Source organism: Lagopus leucura, unplaced genomic scaffold, assembly GCF_019238085.1.
Source record: "Lagopus leucura isolate 7727_CA_CO unplaced genomic scaffold, USGS_WTPT01 Super-Scaffold_739, whole genome shotgun sequence".
In the NCBI taxonomy this organism is placed as follows: Eukaryota; Metazoa; Chordata; class Aves; order Galliformes; family Phasianidae; genus Lagopus; species Lagopus leucura.
Genome location: NW_024962255.1, coordinates 15520126 through 15540594, shown reverse-complemented (window position 1 = coordinate 15540594; position 20469 = coordinate 15520126). Strand labels below are relative to the sequence as shown.

Below are 20469 nucleotides of genomic sequence, written 5' to 3'. Positions count from 1 at the left end.
GAAAACACATTAAATATTAATAAATGTGAATTAATGAAGGAAATAAATTCTAACTTTACATATAAAAATCACAAATTATAAACTTACTACTACTATTCATTATCAAGGTCTTCCCTACTGCTCTAGAAAAATACCCAATTAAGAATTACTAGCCAGGGAATAGAAAACTAAATACGACCATTATGCCACTGATAAATGCAGCATTAATTTGGGTTCACTCATGTTATTAAGGGAAAATAATAATTGAAAAAAAATAATTAAACAACAACAACAACAACAAAATTCCAATGTTTTCTGCTACAGGACTAACAAAGGTAAGCTAGAATCCTTCAGCCTAGAATTTTGAAAACTAAGGGCGACTGTGACACAGACCTATGGCAGCATTAATGGACAAGGGGAAACAACTCTCCCTCAGCCTCTGTATAGGAGAAAGGCAGCAGGACGTAGTCCGACAGTTTGAAGTTCTGTCAGACTGCTGATTAAGCAGCAGAACAACTTCATACTCTCAGAAAAAAATCTGCAATTCTGGGAGCCTGTGGCATAGCCATCATGAATAGATGAAAACCTTTCATCAAGCCTGTTTTCCTTATTCTCCTGTTGTACTGTCTCCAAAAGATTTAACTGTGAATTGAGGCTGCCCACATACCTGACACAACTCTAGAAATGTCTGTAAGTATCTGAAATCTGGATCCTGTTTTGTGGATCAAAAGAGATCCCATGTGATCCATATCTCAAAGAAGCAAAGCACATGAGAGGTCTGAATCGGGAACCCAACCAGGCTTAGCAGCTGCCAAGACTGTGATTTGACTGCAGCCTACATAGGAGTGTAGAATATCCTGAGTTAGAAGGGACCCGCAGGGATCACTGAGTGCAACTCCTGGCTCCACACATCACCACCAAACATCCAAACCTATGTCTGAGAGCACTGTCTTGAACTCCAGCACTCGGGCTGTGCTTGCTGCCCTGTGCAGCCTGTTCCATGCCCACCAACCCTCTGGTGCAGACCCTTTCCCTCACCCCCAGCTGCCCTCCCCTGATGCCGTTCCCTCAGCCCTGTCGCTGTCACACACAGCAGAGCTCAGCGCTGCCCTCCGCTCCCTGTGAGGAGCTGCAGCCGCCATGAGGGCTCCCCTCAGCTCCTCTGCTCTAGGCTGAGCAAACACAGGGACCTCAGCCGCTCCTCACACATCTCACCCTCCAGACGCTCCGCCATCTTCGTAGCCATGCTTTGGATGCTCCCTAACAGCTTTCTGTCCTTCTCACGCAGTGGCACAGACCCGCAGCAGTGCTGGAGCTGAGGCCGCACAGCACAGCAGGACACCCCTCCCCTCGCCCGGTGGCAATGCTGGGCCTGGTGCACCCCGAGGTGCGGGGCCCCATGGCTGCCAGGGCACGCTGCTGGCTCAGTGAACTTGTCTGACAGCAGCAGTTCATTCCTGCACATGCAAGACGCATGTGGGGATCACGAGAGAGGAAAATATATCAAAATTCCCACTAAGCAGTGCACCCAAATATCATCTAGCTTGTGCAGGATTACAGGTGATAAAACTAATCTAAAAGATATGTAATATATATATGTGCATATATGCATTCAAAGAATGAAACAAAAGGAGCAACACTGTTCAATTCCTCCCATTTAAATATTATTTCAAATGTGATTTAAAAAAAATTAAAATAGGAAGAAACATTTCTATTGAATGGAGATCCAACTGCACGAACACACTTGCAGTTTGTCAATTTGCATTCTCTTTCCTTAGTTTTCAAAGCAAAACTCTACATTTTAAAATCTAAGCTGAAATACTAAAACATTGTCTGGCTTCACTGAAGTTGACTTCTGGACTGCTAGCAATATACTGCTACCTTCTGTTCTGTGCCTTAATAAGAATCTATCGGTAAAACAACTGACGCATAGTCACACATTTTGACTGAAATGCAATTATATTAGAAAATAAACTGCAGAATTGCCTGTTTTTTTCCTCTAATAACGTTCATAAGTAAAAAGATGCTGAAAATCTTGCTTTGATGTTACACAGCATAGAACAAATCTGGCATTTCAGTTTTGGACATAAATGCTTTACTAAGTAAACAGAATAGCTTTCCTTGCAGTTCCCTCTAGTAGTCACGTTTCACTTGGAAGTGTTAAAATGCTTCGTGATCCAAATCTAAGAAATCAAAAGGCATCCACTTCTATTGCATGTACAACAACTATTTAAAAACCTGAATCTGCCTCTGAAAAGAGAAACCCATCATTCCAACAAGATAAATTTAATTCACCTCTGGAAGCATTTTACCATGACCAACACCGCTTCAAACTCTTGCATTTGCTGTTTCTGAGCTTGACTTTCCATCCTCCATATTCTCTAAATGTTATTTTTGCTTTATTTGGTAATTCATATTAATCTCCATAATAACTTTCTAGACAATCCCCTCTCCTTTTTACACACTATTTGTGCCACAAAGAACAAACCAGCTCTACATAACATGAACTTCAGATTAATCAAATATTATCTAATAAAGTGGGTCTATTTCTCTTGAAATATTTTTCCAGATATGGTTTTGATGACTGAATTTTGGCATAAGTGCTGTGGTACTAACATGACCCAATTGCTGTATTGCACCATCTAGAATTAATAAGTGATACTTCTGAAGGTTCACATGAAGAAACCGAGGAGCAAAAAACATGAGAAACGAACTTGATGAAGGTCACAAGGCACAGATGCTAAGCTCGATGAAGAACTTATGCTTCTGAATCTAGGTCCATGTCAAATGCAGTTGGTGCAGCTACACGAACATACACGCTGTGAATATCCACGAACGAATGCACACAAAGTGAGCTGGTAGGTGAGAAAGTCAGTTACTAAACAGGGAAGACACGTCTGTTTGCAGGTATCAAGTTCATGTAAGCTTACAAAAGCAGGTGGTTCCTTTGAGGAGAAGGGACCATGAATGCCTTCAGCACTGACAAGTTGAGCTCATCCTTCTATGCGATATCAGACAACTCACCTGGTAGATTTCTCCTACACTAACTGTTGCAAAAGCATGAAAATCATGCCTTCACAGAACCACAGTCAATCAACACCGAGACGCAGTTTTGTAGAAACTGTGCTTCATTAGCTCTAGAATTACTCCTGGAAAATGACCTACTTTGGTGAAAGACAAACCTTTTTGCTTTCTGGAGATTTTTTGAATAGATGCAGGACATGGCAGAGAACTGGATGTTGAGGTACCCAGTTTCACTCTCGCACAAATCATTACTGATGCACTGTGACAGCCAATGGCCTCACAATTCAGAAAGATGGTGCTGACCTCTTCTTTGTGACATTTGGAAATACTTCAAGGGTTCTAAGCATGTGGCAGGGAGAATTTTGCTTTCTTAACAAAGTTCCAGGTAATATTTTTTAGATTAGATTCTTAAAAAAAAAAAACCTCTATTTCAACCAACTATTGAGTTCATCTAGAAAGCTGCATTTTCTGTGAGAATATAAAGACCTCTTCCATCTGACCTTCTGTCCAATGTCTGGGAAGAATTGCACTAAATTATTTTAATCAATATCTGTACAGAAATTATACTTAAATGAAAAACTGAATATCCAAGGCTTGCCTTTAATATCCCAAAATCATGAATGTTAGTATCAGAAGCCTTAAAATTATTTCCCTGGAGTTTAACACAAATCTTTTTTTTTTTAACAATATATGTACTGCCCAAGAAGAATATCTTTTAGAATAATCTTCAGAAAAGGAAGAATAAAACACAGCTAGTGACTTAATCTGCATCACTCACCTGGAATAAATCAGCAATACTTCTTATAAAAATTGATTCTTTCCACTTCAGACCTTTTGTCTCAACAGTTAACACTATATTAGAGCTTATACCTTTGAAAAAAATACTAAAATAACATTTTAGTAGGTTAAGGATGACCATTTTTGAACCATGCAGACCATTTCTGCAAACTAATGGGTTTAATTAAACCTTTGATGAAGTAGTAATGGAATGTCATAGCCTAAGGAAAAAGAATTGCAGCATGATGTGTTCCAAGACAGAAATACAATCTGTGTGTTTCAAAGTCTTTGTGCAGAACCTGTGCTCTTGGGACTGCAGCGGAACGGTAATTAACAGTAATTACCCTAAGGAAATAACATGGTGTTGGTCATTAAAGGATTCCCTTCCACTCCCTGCAAAGCTAAGCAACAGATAAGCACTGAGATGAATTGCTAAAGCAGTACACACTGTGCTACAAAATAACAGGCTACATCCCATCGGTAAAAGTAGAGATGTTACTAACAGAGATAACACACCATGACTTACAACAACATACAGGATTTTCTAAACTCAAACTGTTGCTTACTGGTAAAATGTAATCAATTTCACTTTTAAAATATGTACGGGTGGTACAGTTTTAGGAGCACTGATTCAAAGCTTTAAACATTAAAGCCAGGGAAAGAAACAAGGAGTAACTTGGTTTTGTCAGCAAAAGGCGATGATGTTTTCTATTCCTATTAGCGTTCATTTGCAGAGAAGAAAAGAAAATGGAGCTTTATATCGTAGTGCTACTTAAAATAGAGATCACAAATGAAAAAAAAAAAAATCAAACAAAAAACCCATCCCGCTTCTAAACCTAATTCCATAGATGGACTTTTACAAATCTCTGGATTCATTCATTTACACGTTACAAAAAAGCGTGCTATAGAGATCCAAAACTCGTCATCAATCCAAATGGATAAATTTGCAGCACGCTGTGAAGAGGTTCAGAAGCAGAAAAACTACATTAGTGTGGCACTTCACTCAATGCAATAATCCCTGCAGAGAGGTGCAGTATGGCAACTAACACAAACATGCTACTTCCAGACCCAAAGCAGATCTCACATTGCCTAGTAACTGACTACAACAGTAGCTGCTAATAAAGTCTAACATGTAGATGCTGTAAATTTAAACCACACTGGTATATATGCCCATTTTACTAACTGTGGTTAAACCTGGCTTGTATCAGAGGCACCCTGTTGGAGAAAGTTAATGAAACAAGATGAGATCAAAGCTCCTAGACAAATGGTAGGAAAAAGTATAAGGGCTCAACAACGTACTCTCACAAGCAACTATGGAACTGCTCCTAAAACCTCCAAACTTAAATAATTCTTTTTTTTGTGTCTGACTTTGAAAGAAAAATGAGCCCTTTTTCCTCTATACTGAGGACTCCACGTCACGTTCTATAAACTGGGCTTTGGCTTTATAAGCACACCCAACTCCCCAGTTTCCATTTTAAAGGTGTTTTTGGTTTCACAGATAAAGCCTCAGTTCACATTGCCAAGGTTACTAAACACAGACATTGGGTTTGTGTCACATCTCCCAGTTTAATACGAGGGAATAATATGATGCACTGGTGGTGGATACACGTGAAACATACGTTGCGTCTCCCACAAACTGGTAAAATGTCAGAATGGTTTCAGCTGGATGGGACCCTGAAGACCACGTAGTTTCAAGCCCTTGCCACGCGTCTCTTCGCTTAAGAGGAGCTCCAACCTTCTGATCATTTTCATGGCTTTCCTCTGTACACACTGGAACAGCTCCACGTCCTTCATGTGCTGGGGGCTACAGGCTCAGATGCAGCACTCCAGGCGGGGCCCCATCAGGGCACAACAGAGGGGAACAGTCATTTCCCTCGCCCTGCTGGTCAACTCTCCTTTGAAGCAGCCCAGATACTGCTGGCCTTCTGAGCTGCAAGTGCACACTCACTGCTGGCTCATAAAGGCATACAACTCATAAGTGAATACAACTATGGCGCTCTGTGAAGAAAAGCCAGCATTATTCACTTCGCCAGCATTGTTGTCTGTGTTTGTTGTTCGGCTGTGTTCTGTGGGCTTCTGGGGGCTTAGGTTCTATGAATGCATCGCTAACTATGAACCAGCATTCAGAAAAACAACAAACCCCAATTTCTAGTTTATCTTCTGGTCTGTCCCTGGAGTTTCCACCTCTATATACTAATATCTGTATGAACCAAGAAGAACATCCACGACTACTGCTATAAGGACAAAATACATCCAATTGTCCTCTTTCACTTGGTAGGACATCACGCGATGAAGAAATAGCACGAAGACATCACAGATGGTGGGGCTACAGACCTGCAACCTTGACAGCATTACTCAAACACTAACACATGACAGCATCTTTTTGAATCAGAAAGCTAGTATCAATAGCTGTCAAAAGATACAAGTTATCCCACTCATCCCACACAATACAGTACATATTCTGTGAAGTCAGTTCCTTGTGGATTATAGCATTACTCTGAAATGCCACAAAAATTATCCCTTTATTCAAGTTTCTTTACAGGCATGTCTCTTGCTACAGTGTCAAGTGTTCTTAAAGCTAAGACAGATGACCCTGTCGACCTCGAAGCTTTGCGAAAGGACTGCAGGCATTATTTCTTTCATCTCTTGCAGTCTTAAAAACTCCATAAAATTATGAATCTCAGATGAAACCACAGTTATGCCTAACATGCCATGCTGCATTCACCTTCTATGCTGAGCTTTTTTTCTATTAATTTGGTGAACGCTTTTGAAAATTTTTCTCAGAAAAAAGTATTACTTGTCTGAAAACCACTAGAGGACCACCTTTAAAAATGACCACACTGCATTACAATAGGAGATTATTTAATGTTTAAACATGCTTCTTCTCCCGATACACAGGACTTTCCCTCACTGCGCTTCATGTTCCAAACAGGGTGGCTTAAGGATTTCCTCTAGCAAAGTAAGTTTCATTACTGCATGTAATTGCTATGAATTCCACAATTTAAATCATAAATTATGTGAAAAAGTATTCCACCTTCCCTCATACTCATTTCAGGAAAATGTTGTTCAGTACTGCTGTTCTCCTTTTCACTGGAAAACAGAAAATGCAGTTATTTCCTGCTAATCTTTTCTAGTGAGAACTGATGTAAGCAGCACCCAACAATCCCCCTTGCTCATATACCCCTTCTCCAAGTTACAGATTCATAATTTTCCATTCTACCTCACACAAAATCACTCTGTGCTGCTGAACGTATCTCTACATAAAGAAGAAAACCAGGATGGGGGACCAAAAATTACATGCTGCCATTCCAGTTGAACATTTAACACAAGACATAGGAAATGGATGCTGCTGCTCTCTCTTTCTCTTTGTCCTAAACTGATCTTCTAACGATCCCTAAATTCCCATCAGTCTGTTCAACTGTCACCAAATTAGTATTTTCAGATACCACCCATACAGACCTAATGTTTATTTCCAGAGCTCACCACAGCAAAGGATGTTCCTCCCCTGTAGTCTCTACTACTCAGCCTTTGTCACAGCTGTGTCTCCTGCAGCTTGGCAAACCACCCGCTCAGTCTAACGGAGGCCTTCTGAAACAGCTCTGGAAGTTCACTACCATAAGTGAGCACTATTACTTTGCTATTCATTCTGCTTTCTAAATAATTTAAGAATATATATATTAAATATATCAGGGGGAAATTCTTTACCCAGAGAGTAGTGAGGTTCTGGAACAGGCTGCCCAGAGAGGTTGTGGATGCCCCGTCCTTGGAGGTGTTCAAGGCCAGGTTGGATGGGGCCCTGGGCAGCCTGGTTTAGCATTAAACATGGAGGTTGGTGGCCCTGCATGTGGCAGGGGGTTGGAGATTCGTGATCCTTGAGGTCCCTTCCAACCCTGTGATTCTGTGATATACAGACAGATGTTAATCTCCTTCAAGTATAGAAGTTTATTACCCATCAATGTATTTTCTTTCCTAACTAATTTTGATCTGAAAGAGGACATTTCCTCCTTTGTTTACTTTAAAGATTCTGATGAGGGAACGTGATCAATGGCGTTGCCTCGATCAATCACATTACTGGCTCCTCCAAATAAATGCTAAAAATTCCTCTGGATTTCCTTCTATGAAAACTGGACTGATTCCTATTTAATACCATATTTCTCCAAGGACTGAGTCAGTCTACTCTTTCACAAGTGCTATGAGTCTGCTTAAATTAAACTCACTGATCTACAGCTCTTCAGTTCAATCTGGAGCTTGGTAAAAACGCTGCTGTGCTCCACTTCTCAGACTTAGAAGATGAGTTATGCCACAGGCTACAGAAAATAGATCAGCAATTTTGCACCTGAAAACCCCAAAGAAAAAAAAAATTCCATTAGAAAAAGAATACCACTAGAAAAACATCTTCTGGTCCCAGGATATACACTCTTTAAAATTCATACTGTTGGTATGTTCTGAAACCATTTACATTTCTGTGAGACTTCTTCAGTCCCATTCAGAAAAAAAAAATAAAAAATTGACACCTGGGAAAGAGTTCTTTGGCTCTTCCATCACAAACATGGATGAAAGTAGTTGCCAGATTTCTGCTCTGGCCTTATCATCCCAAGCCTCACCCTACTAAGGGTGAAACTAAGGCAGACGTGGGTTTCTTTGTTTGCTGCTCGTTCTTGTTGTTTACAGTTCATGCATTCTCATTACTCCCTCGAAAAATGAGAAAGAACACATACGCCTTTTCAAACATTAACTCATCAGAATTCTGTTCCATTCCACTTTCTCTCCCACATCATAACTATGATTTTTTTCCCCCCAAAGTTTTAATATTCTCTTTAATAGCCTCCTCCTCTCCTCAATCAGTTTTGAATCAGGCTAGGCAGCAGCGTAAAGGCATTCTAAGGGTCTAACTGTATTTTCAAAACAGTTGTCAAGCTGCCTGTATACACCTATCCTTTCATCTGTGTGTTTTGTTCCTTTTTAATTTACATCAGACTCCCTATTTTGAAGTCAAATGTTACAATTCTTTTTCTCACACACGGACATCACTGCCAAAAAATAGCTATTAGTATCTTAAGTTAGGATCCCGCTCTAGGCTAAACCATGAGCTACTTCTCGTTGGGATTTGTGGAGTGGTTGAGTTGCTTCAATAAACATCATTTAATAGCTAAAAATGACCATCTACCTATCACACTTCATCATAGCTTTTATTCAAAATAAAGGTATCCTGAAGTCTCCCATCACCAGGAAAGCAGACATCATCTTCACAGATGTTGACCAAAGGCAGTCACTCATTGCAAAAATAAAGTAAAATCAGAAGAACCAGACAGAATCATTAAAAACAAACAGCAGTTCGAATGCTATCTTCCACAAGACAGCACAACACACTAAGTGTTCTTCAGAGACAAAGAGGGCATCTCAGAAAGCATCAAATCAAGCAGACAGGTACCTTTTCTCATCTCTGTCATATGCAGCAGCAGAAGCCCGGCCATCCGATGGCCTGGGGAAACCGAACGCCACAAACAGAATCATACAATCACTGAGGTTGGAAAAGATCTTAAAGATCATCAGGTCCAACCACAACCTAACCATACTACCCTAACTCTGACAACCCTCTGCTAAACCACGGCCCTGAGCACCACATCCCAATGGTTTTTAAACGCATCCAGGGATGGTGACTCAACCACCTCCCTGGGGAGCCTATTCCAGTGCTTAACAACCCTTTCTTAAAGAAGTGTTTCCTGATATCCAACCTAAGCATACCTTGGCACAACTTGAGGCCATTTTCCCTCGTCCTCTCACCTGCCACCAGTGAATCTATGCATTTCAACCCTGCTGCTAAGGAGAAGGTGCAAGTACAAATTACTTAGATACAACTTAACTAAGAAGTGAAAAAAAAAAAAAAAAAAAAAAAAATTTGAGCTTTTAATATACTGTAATACATGCAGACACCGATTCATAATTCTTATTTGGAAGGAATGCAAGGCCAATGCAGCCAGACGGCACACGGCGCATCTGAAGCCACGACTGTGTTATGTATATGTCCAATATGAACATTCTACCTGATAACACGTCAGGTATTTTTTAGACATGGGCATCTCTGACTAGTAGACAAATATACAGGTCAAAATATAAAGGAGGCCATATCCTAATTATTACCCTAGCTTTATTAATCAGTAAATTATTTGTATGTAATTAAACTAATAATTTGATTATTACATTATCATACCATTAGTAACTAATGTTTTTTTCTTGAGTATCTCTTGCCCACTTCTGCCAACATGTATTAATAACAAATAATTTAATTTCCCATAGCATCTTATTTTTGATAGTCTCTGTTACTTTTCCCCTTTTCCACCAACAGAGAAAGAAAAAGCTGAAATAAGAGCAACAGATAAAGCAATACAAATACCAGCAAACATTAAGTCCTGAATTCATCTTTCTCCCTCAGAAGATGGAGAAGATGGAGAAGACGGAGAGCATGAGAAAAATACAGCCCAATGCTCTACTGCACAGAGACACCAGGTAACAGCACTGCATTTTTCTTCCAAGTTCTGTGGCTGTTCTCAGGGAACTGAGATGTTATAAAAGAAATGCCTCAGCAATGAGAGGCAGAAAACCTGGATGCCTCAAACAGATTTCTTCTGGGAATGGAGCTGACAGCATCCAAGAACCCCTTATAAGGTTTTCCAACCAATAGTGCTTTTGAATTTTGGTGAAAAATGATTGCTTTAAGCAGATTCCTAGAAACGTATCCCAGTAAATAAATTCATTAATACCTATCAGTGACAGACTTGATACTTTGTTGAAAAGCTCTCAATTCTACAATGATTCTTCAGCATTCAAGAACTAGAAAGTACAGGACATTATTTAACCATTCAACAGTTTCACAAGCACACCCGGTCCATGCATTTTCATCAGAATAAATCAATATTTTCTGTCCCCTGGCACACAGTGCTATCTTGACAAAAGCAGAGGGCCCACCTATTTTCAACTAGCATCACCATCCCTGTAATTTGTTCATTGTGTCATAGGTAAGAATATGAGGAGCGCTCCCTGTATGTGAGAGGTAGCACGTCTATTTGTGAACAGAGATGTCACATTTTAGCATGCTTTCAACGAATGTATTTCTGTTGCACAGATGCACCCACTATGCCCTGACACAACCTGCAATCCTGCTACACTGGGGTTGCTGTTGAAATATTTCAAGCTGCACAAGCACCTCACTGGGGCAGGGGGTGGTGGAGCCATCTGCCCTTCATGCTAAGAACACAGCTCAGCACAGCTGCCCGGCTCCCTCCAGAACCCCACAGTTCAGCACAGCAGGTATAGAGCAGGCAGGCTGGCAGAAAGAAGAGAAAAATGCCACTGTATAAACGCTAAACTGGCTGTGATTCTTCCAGATGAAGGTACCAAGGCCTACTTACCTTTAACACACCTCTATCCCACACAGCCAGGTTCAGAGAAACACCGTAGCCTCAGGCTGTGATCCTGCTAGAATGAAGCAAGCCCTAACTACCCCTTCTAGCAACCAGATTCACAGGCATCACCTAACAGAGCAGAGTTACAGAGTCTTTGGAAATCAGCAGGCTCTTCCACATCACCTGAAGAAATTATATTTGTTACAACAGACTGCAGTAGAGGTATAAGACCTCAGCAAGCCTAAACACCACTATAAGTTTAGCACCAACAGCCCTAATTAACACAAGTCCCTAATTTACCAGTTCTATCATTTTCTACTTTCACAATGCGTTCAGACAAATCAACAGGTTAAGCAACCCCCAATGGGTAGCAACTCACTATGAGCAAAGGTTTCCAGCAAATTGGGAAATGTGCAAATTTCCAAAACGTTACAGGCTTCCAAGAGTTTAATTAGCACCTGCTGAAGAGAAAAGCATTCTCTTCATTTCCCAAGACAAACTGCTCAGCTAAATGATCAGGATCTCTCCTCTGAAATCAGTTGGATTGTGTGCTCTTAGGAATGTCAGCCTTGCAACCAGACTGCTTTGTACACAGCCACAGATTTCCAGCTGCCCCAGTCTGCTGCCACAAAGCCACGCTCACAGTGCCACAGCCAAATGCAGCACTATGTCAGACCTCTGGGTGCTACCTGTCATCCAAGCAAAGAGCTGAAATGCTCATTGCTGATAGCATCATCCAAACAGAAAGGCTAAATCTAACAAGTACAGTGCTACAGTTGCAAAGGGTTATTCTCCTTGAAATACTAAGATGACATGGTCAGTGAGCTGCTTTTCACAGCACTGTGGTCGCCAGACAGCCTCAGTGTCACACAGAGCTATTTGCACGGCAACGTTTTACCTTTTCCTCCCAGCAGCATAACGTTTGGCTTGTAGAGGCTTCCAGTAAAACCCTGACACCCAGGAAAAAAACAGATCAAGGTGAGTCCGTCCATCAGAACCGACCGCCAATCGCAGAGGCTGCGGCTCTTCTTTCCCGGCATCACGACCCGGCATCAATGCGCAGACGGCAGAGAATCCCGCAGAGTTCGAAGGGCCCGACGCCCCGGGCGAGCAGCCCCCGCGGGCCGGTGCCAGGCGCGGCCGGGCCGCACGCGGGGCCGGGCCGCACGCGGGGCCGCGGCACAGGCCTCGGGCTACATAAGGCCGCCCGCCCGGCTCAGCCCCACGCAGGGCCGGCCCCGCAGCGGCCGCCCGAGCCGAGCGGCGCCTTCCCCCGGCGGCGCCCAGCGCAGCGTCTCCCCGAGGAACGAAGCCGGCCCCGCTTTTCCTCGCCCCGCGCCCCCGTTCCCCACCTGCCGGCGCGGTCCCCGCCCAGGGCCACCCGTCCCTGCGCCCACCGCGGCCTCCCGCCGAAGGTCCGGCCGGCCGCTCCCGCGATCCGCCGGGCCGGCTCCCCTCTCCCCCCCGGGCGGCGCGGGGCCGCGGCTCGCTCACCCTTGACGGCGCGCTCGCTGGTGGCGTGGGGCGGCAGCAGCAGCACCTTGCTCCCCTCCTTGGAGGACATCGCTGAGCGCCGCCGGGCTCCGGCGGCGGCTGCTGGGCGCGGCGGCGCCTTCGTCCGCCTCCTCCGCCCGCGGGCTGGCGGGAGAGGGGCGCGGGGCGGCGGGCGAGGCGCGGGCGGCTAGAGGCCCCGGGCGGCAGCAGCCCGGCGGAACATGGCGGCAGGCGCGGCTCCCAGCTCCTCGCGCAGCGAAGGGACGGTCCGCCTCGGGCCCGGCATGCACCGCGCCGCCGCCCCACGAGGGGACTGCGGGAGCGTGGCGAAACTCCTGCCTCCGCCGAGCCGGCGGCGCGGCCGTAAGGGAGCGTGGCGAAACTCCGCTCCCCGCGGGGCGGCGCGGAGAGGAAGGGGCGGGGGCTGCGGCCCGGCGTCGCGGGCTGCCCCGGCCCGGGGAGGAGGCGACGGCGGGGGAGCCGGAGCGCCCCGCCGCTTCCCCGCCCCCCGGGCTGGGCGGGCGCCGGGCTCCAGCCGAGGGGCGGCGGAACGGCGCGGAGCCGCCGGCCACCATGGAGAGCTCCGCGGGGCCGCCCCCGCGCCGGAGGAGCCATTTTGTGAGGCGGCGGGCGGCGGCGGGCCTGCGGGCTGAGGCAGCTTCCGCCCCGCACCTGTGCCCGCAGCGCCCCGGGGCCGTAGCCGTGTGCGCGTAAGGCAGCTCACGCTCTGCCGCTATTCCATAATAAATCGCCGATTTAGAAAACAAATCAAGAATTCCCCCCATCCCTCCCTAACAACAACAAAAACAGTATTTGTTGCTTTCCTCTTGATTTCAGCCTCTCTCCTCAGTTCTACCAGTACAGAGCTGTGCAGATTGCAAGAGCTCCCCGAGGCTAAAAACGAGAGAACAACGAGCAACCAACCCAACCAAGTGCCCTCTGAATGAAACACCCTCTGACTATTCTATCTGCCAACGAACCCAGCCCTCTCTAGCAGACATCTATGCATGTACATAAAACGATACCTACACAAACGCACCACACATCTATACAGCTGCTGCTTTGCATTATGGCTAATAAGTGAGAAATGTGTAAGAGCTGTACTGAGCTGTGCTACTCCCCACAGTCAATCAGAAATCATGGAAACACTGTTCGAAAGCCAAAGTTCACAGCAAAGCATTGCTCTTGCCCTACCCAGGTCAGAAGGAGAAGACCAAGAGCCAAGAGGGATTCAGTACCCAGTTTGAGCACGAAAAGCTACTTGACCACCAAAAATGTATAAAAAAAAATAATAGCTTACCCAAGAGCTTGGTTTGACATTTTTAAGTTTATTACATGACCAAAACAGTCCAGGTTAGAAATTTTGAATGAAATATCACTTTAAAAACATTCATCAGAAGCTACTGCTAAACTTAAGGGAATCAGAATTATAGCCATTTGGGTTATTTATTAATGAACTACCTAAGACTTCAAAACAGATTTAGTAAATACAATTCTATTAATTCACTGTCCATGAGTTAAATGTGTGCATGAACACAGAGAGCTGGGATACATTAGAGTACGTACCACAAAGAAATCCGGGATCACTACTCTGGATTTACTGCTAAGCTCCCCCGTAGTAGGAATTACTACTTCATACCACGTGTTCTGCAAATGTCTGTCATTGTACAACCAATTTAAAGGGTCTAGTTCTTAGCTGGAAAAAAGCTCATTTGCTTCAACATCATCCATATCTATCAGTTCAGAACAGGGAGACTATGGGGTAGGGAGGGCAGTAAGTACACATTGCTCCCAATGCCTTAGAATTAGCATGAAGTGCACTCTCTCGAACAAGGATAGAATAATGAATTCAGTCTTATATAATAAAGTGAAGCTCAGCCATAAGTGCAGTTTTGATGTTTGACAGTGTAAAACAACAGAGAAAAATTCAGTTGCCCCATATACTGCAAAACACGTGGTATAGCCATGGTATAGCCAGGTCACTTTATCACCTCACCTGAGGCAGAACTGCAGAAAAGATGCTCTTTCAGTTGCTTCCTTCTCTCTTGAGCCCACAACTAATGTACCTTCACATCCCTAGGGATGTGAAGTGATGGGCTGACACAAAACCCTGAGTGAGGAAAAAGCATACTACGAAGGCTGCTCAGAAAATAATGCCCTTTATTTTATGATGTCGGAGGCAGATGTTGGTGATATTGGCAGCAGAGGTTGAACCTTCCCACCAGTATATTACATTTTGTTGCCATGCAGCAGAGGGGCAATCTGACAAAGTGCTTCATATGCACTTCTATGTCAGACACCAGACATGAGAGTTCTTCCATGTGGAAGAAATGGCACCCACTGACAGTCACTGATACTTTCTGAACATCAGTGGAGACCAAACAGTGGGTATGAGCACAGTGAGATGATGCATTTCAGCAGCAGCAATGACAATCTGCACCAATCTGACCAATCCACTGGTATCTGCACCATTTTATGAGAATGGCATGCTGTTCTTGTTCATGGTTGGTGAAAATACATAACTAATGGTTGTGACTAGGCTGAAAAATAGTATTTTGTAGCTGAGAACTTGCTCTATGAAATAGTATTATTGTGCCCTTTGTAGCTGTTGTCGATTCATAGAAATAAATAAGAGGCATTACTTTCAGAGCAATCTATAATTTTGTTCTGATGCTATGATGAGAGGAAATGACATCAGCTTCCAGACAGCATACCTAGTGGTTACCATGCTGAAATACTTCCAGTGATAGCCAGGCACCCTTTCTTCTTTCTAGAAGGGACATTCACTCACATTGCCCCAGCTTACCAAATATAACTTCATAGTGAAAGCAAAGCTGTTTGATTCACTACCTCGTCTTCAACAAACCAAACAATTTGTACTAGCACCACAAGTAGCATAATGACTGTTGGAAGTCAGTGGTATTACTGAAGTACAGCCCTGAAGGCAGAAGTCAGCATGCCTTCATAAAGCTGACAGTTTACCTCAAATCTCCCATAAATGCCACTCAAATAAAAGCATTACTGAAAAAGCAGAACTGCATCTTATTTGCCATTCAGCTTTGCCACCAAGTGGCCAACTCATTCCACACATTTTAACACCCACTTTAAAAAAAAAAAAGACTGCAGTTGATTTGTATACCGATCTTCCTCTAGCTCACACTAGAATAATTTTTGAACAGCTGCTCTCATAGTGAAGAAAAAAAGCCAGCAATAGGCGCAGGGAATAATCAAGCCACTCCATCTTAATCTGTACCATAGAGAGTAGAGTCATTTGGGATACAGATATGTTTGCCTTCCTCTTGTTCCATCTGAAAGCAATACACATTTGAGCTGCATGCAAAAGATGTTTAAATAAATAGGTGTTATGTTAAAACAGATTTTTCTGACACCTCACCTAAATAGTACAAGATATAATAGAATATGTATTTAAGTAAATAGTCACCTCAGACAAAAAGTCCAGGCAGAAGCTAGATATAAAAGTGTGTGAAATTCAGTATTCGTCTCATGCACGAGGTCAGAACAGTCCCTTATGATTCTAATAGCGACATATCTCGAAAACTGGCACAATGCATTGTCCCAGAATCATCTAATTACCCAACGAGGACTTTTTGAAAACTCTAAGAAAGAAACTGAATCACAGGAGAGAGAGAGATATATTCCAGACCCCAAGAGAAAGGATGCATAGAGCAAATCTTGCAGAGATAAACCAGGTCTGAGAAGGGAAGAATAACATAAGGAAGGCAAAACTTTGAAGAGCTTGTTCCATTTCATTGACTCTCAGCAGTGACTGCTTGAAATGGTCCTTTCTGAATTGCCAGAAATGGTATTGCGGTTCGTATAAACTGTGAGAGTGACTCAGAAGCCACATTTTAACGTAAATGCATTTTGACCTATTGCTGTACTGTGTAAGTATTCAATACAAGTACTTGAAAACTTTCTCTTAGATCTACACAAGACTTCCTTGTTGTCCAAAGACAAGTTTTTATGGCAAACTGTATTATTCATACCATGCAGCGTAATTCAGAAAGATGGAAAGCATACACTTACGCCATTTTCTCCAGCATCATGAAATTGTTATCACCACAGCACTGCAGTTGCCAAATGTCAGACAAATCAGTGATTTGGGAGGAGACCAAATTATTCCTTCAACCTCTCCTTGACATTACAGTAAGTCAGCATGCTCAAGGAAAACTTTCTGACCAGCCGTGTGGTTGCCAGGAACACACAAGAAAAAAGGCCACAAGGCTTCATGGCTGTTCATGAATTACTGAGGTAGGAAACAAGCTGCATTTTAGTAACAGATCAAATCTGGGAATCATTTTATCTCACTAAGTTTCCGCTTCAGTAACAACTGATTGCATGGGATTTCTCTTCCCTATCAGGCATCTTGTTCATGGGTCAACATAACTCAAAGTAAAAATTTGTATTTTTACATCATAGTTGTTTTAGAGTGATGGGGTGTTTTTATTTTTAAATAATGTCCTTTAGGTAGGCCTGCTTACCTAGAATACTTTGTTAGCTAGGTCTCCTGCTTGTGGAGGCTTTAAGAAAACTAGAGAATACAAAGGAGGGCAGGAAAAAGCAGAATGAACTCAATTTTTAGAGTGAATAGAGGTGACTGGCTCATAGTCTATTATTATCATCAAGACTGTAAGATAAATGAAAAGAGGGAATTGCTTAGTCTCAGATGGAAGAAGGAGCAATAGCTTAAGGCTAAGGAAGGAAAAGTTTGAACTAGATAAAAGAAGGGGAAGGAATGCTTTATACAGAGCAAGCGAACAATGTTTTCAGAAACCAATGCAAGAGTTTGAGGTACTACCGCTGCAGAGGTGTGAGATGTAAATTAGAGATGTAGTGTTAGGTTTAGGTTAGAAAAATATCACCTAAAATTTTAGGGTTAGGCTAAGTGCCGCAGGCCAGAATGCCTTAGCCTGTTTTTTGTGATTGTGACAGTATGCAAAAAAGTCAGAGGCCTTGACCAGCTTTCAAAACACAAGTCTGTACTTCTGTAGCCAGTGCACTGAGGTAACCAGAGAGTGAAGGAAATATGCAGGAAGCAAGTGCAACAGGCTAAAACTGTGGTAGTTGAGTAGCTTGCAATTTGTACTAGCAATCATCTGTTAACTCTGGTTTTTTGCTCTTTTTTTTTTTTATTTTTAAGTCAGTGCAGTTTCCCAATATTGCACAAAACTTTAAAGCGACTCCACCAGTGATAATAACTGTGGAAGTAGTGTAAAAGGTGCATTACAGATCCATGTAACTAGGCTTGAAAACGTTCTGAACAGTGATTTGCAGTGCTAAAATGCTAGTGGCAGCAAACAGATGTGTAGAAATCTTACTTTTGCTTTTTACCACTCACAGTGCTAAGCAGGAAATGGCACAGTGTTAAGAGACTCCAAAATATACCTAATGCAAGTGAGGGATCTGTAAAAATGTAAGTGCATTTTTAAACTTTGCCTCGGCTGGTATAAACATCAACCTGGCCGTTACACCATTTACCCTATGCCTATTTACATATTATTTTGTATGTATAATGTTTCTGCATAGTTTAATTTACAGTGGCATAAGCATTATTAGTCCTATAAAAATCACTGACCACCCTCTACATCAATCTTCCCTTTCCAAAAGCAAAAGCAGTACCCTGGTTCTGAGGATCCTTTCTGCCTAGGAATTATACACAGAGAGAAAATTCAGATAGACCCATTGCCAAGCATTCTCCAGAAAGATGGAAACCCCCAAGGGAGAGATGCAACATATATATGTTTTTGTTACTGATCTTTTTCACTCATCTATTTCCTTCAGTTCCAACCCACTTAAATTCTCTTTTCTTTCGCTTTCTTTTTCCTCTTCTCTCTCTCCCGCAAAGTGATTCACAGATCTGCCTTCTCTTCACTGAACTATGCACTCAGTGCATAATTAAGGCGACTTATTAATTCATGACAAAGGTGGAGTTAGTTCAAACTGCCAAAACATGCAAATAGATGAAATGACATTAAATGCAAGATGGTCCAGTTACTGGGAATGCTTTCTGTACTTTTTACCTCCTACCCCAACCATCACTGTCAGCAATGTTAGGAAACACAGAAAACGTCAGAAAAAGTTTCCTTCCTCTCCTTTCCTCTTGGCTTCTCCAAGTCCACACACCTTAATGTGGGTGTTGCAACCTTTGTTCATGAAGAACTAGGCACTTACCTTACACTTCTCTGAAGCAAAGTTCATTTTGTGTCTGACTGGTGCTGGACTCTCTAGCACATGCTCCACTGGACCAAATCAGCTTCTCAGCAAGTCAGAGTATGTTTTCCATAAACAGCATGCACAAACATGGTTGCCTTCAAGAGAAATAACTTTGCTAGGTAGTTCCTTTTTCATACACAGAAAGATTATATTTACATATGTTTTGCTACTACTAGAACACCAAATCCTTATTATTGCTCCTCTTTTCCCCCTACATAGCCAGGTCTAAATACATTACAACACCTTGAGAGATTGTACAAATGCAGTGAATGTTTTACTTTCAGGAAAACTAGAATTATTTAAGATGCAGATTTAAGATTTTTTTTCCCCTCCACTGCAATTCTATCCCCTAAACTACTCTGCAGCCAGTAACAGAGGTATTTAGGAAGAAAACCATGGTTATGATGCATCACAGCTTACAAGCTTTAAGAAGAAATACTGTTCCAAAATAGCTGCTAGTGGAAGCTTCCTCCTGTCTTATGGGCAGTGATTTTTAATGAGCCATTGACCTAACACAATGTACTTTCTAGGGTACAAATAGAAATAAACATCACTGAGGGGACAGAAAGTTTGCAGTTAGTGAAAACACAATGCAAGACTTACTAACATCACTAAGACTTGCAGGCAGAAGTTACAGAAGTAAGGGTCGGTCTTCAGGATTGCATTTCCTTCCATGTTAAGTGTATTCTTGAATCTACTTCGGTTTATTTCTAGTCTGATATATTAGCATACTGCTTGGTATGGAAATGTTTCAGAAGTTATGTCCTAATTTGACCACTTCAGGTCTCTAGTTCAGTTAATTTAATACTAAGCAGTTAGTATACACAGATTTATAATCAATTTTGAAACATAACAGTTAGAACAATAAGTGCAAAAAAAAACAAAAACAAAAAACCCAAAACAATAACCACCAAAAGAACAACAACATAAAACACCAACACTTTCCTTTGAAAAGAAAAACTGAATAACACCAGTGCTAATATGATGAAGATGAGTTGCCTAGGCTCAGGATTGCTCTGCACATTTTACAGAAGCATACTTCCTTCTTCCCAGTAGCTAGGATTATTAATAAAAAATAAACATATGTGTTTCCTTTAGTTGCAAATGTTTCGTACTACATTTTGCTTCTTGAATAAGTGGCTTTGTGCTTTATTTTGGCAGATTTTGTTTTTGTTTCAGATAACTGAGTTCAAGACTACCCAGAGCCTCACTCTGTACCCTGACTCTTTTAGAGCTATAGTGAGAAAAGCAGAAAATATTTATGTCCTCATCTGTATACTGGGGCTACTGTAACTTGACCTATTAAAGGTGTATAAAAGAAACAAAAAAAAATATATATATATATATATATATATATATATATATACACACCAATAAATAAATATATATATATAGACCAATAATATGTACCAATGAGAGTAGCAAATGCAACAGGAATGTTTCCATCGGATGTGCACCACACAAGCATCCACTTCTGTTCTGCCTTGGAGCCACTTCCTATAAGCCAACTTTTACTTCCTCAGCTAGGAAATTCAGTTTGTTACCATGTGTCTATGAG

The 20469-nt window shown here is 42.4% G+C and overlaps 1 protein-coding gene across 10 annotated transcripts in view; it reads right to left on the bottom strand.

Annotated features, from left to right (window-relative positions):
- PPP3CB (protein phosphatase 3 catalytic subunit beta) overlaps positions 1–12776 on the bottom strand; it is a 51411-nt gene extending 38635 nt beyond the window's left edge. For 9 of the 10 annotated variants that reach the window (XR_006177406.1, XR_006177407.1, XM_042863090.1 and 6 more), the window contains exon 1: positions 12678–12776. Coding sequence is in view for 8 of the 10 variants with exons in the window: in XM_042863090.1 (XP_042719024.1) it covers positions 12678–12747 (70 nt within the window). In the remaining 2 variants the exon portion in view is untranslated. Of the gene's footprint in view, positions 1–12081; positions 12134–12677 lie in introns of all 10 variants that reach the window. The other variant, XM_042863094.1, reaches the window with a different exon arrangement.
- Positions 12777–20469: the final 7693 nt, after the last annotated feature.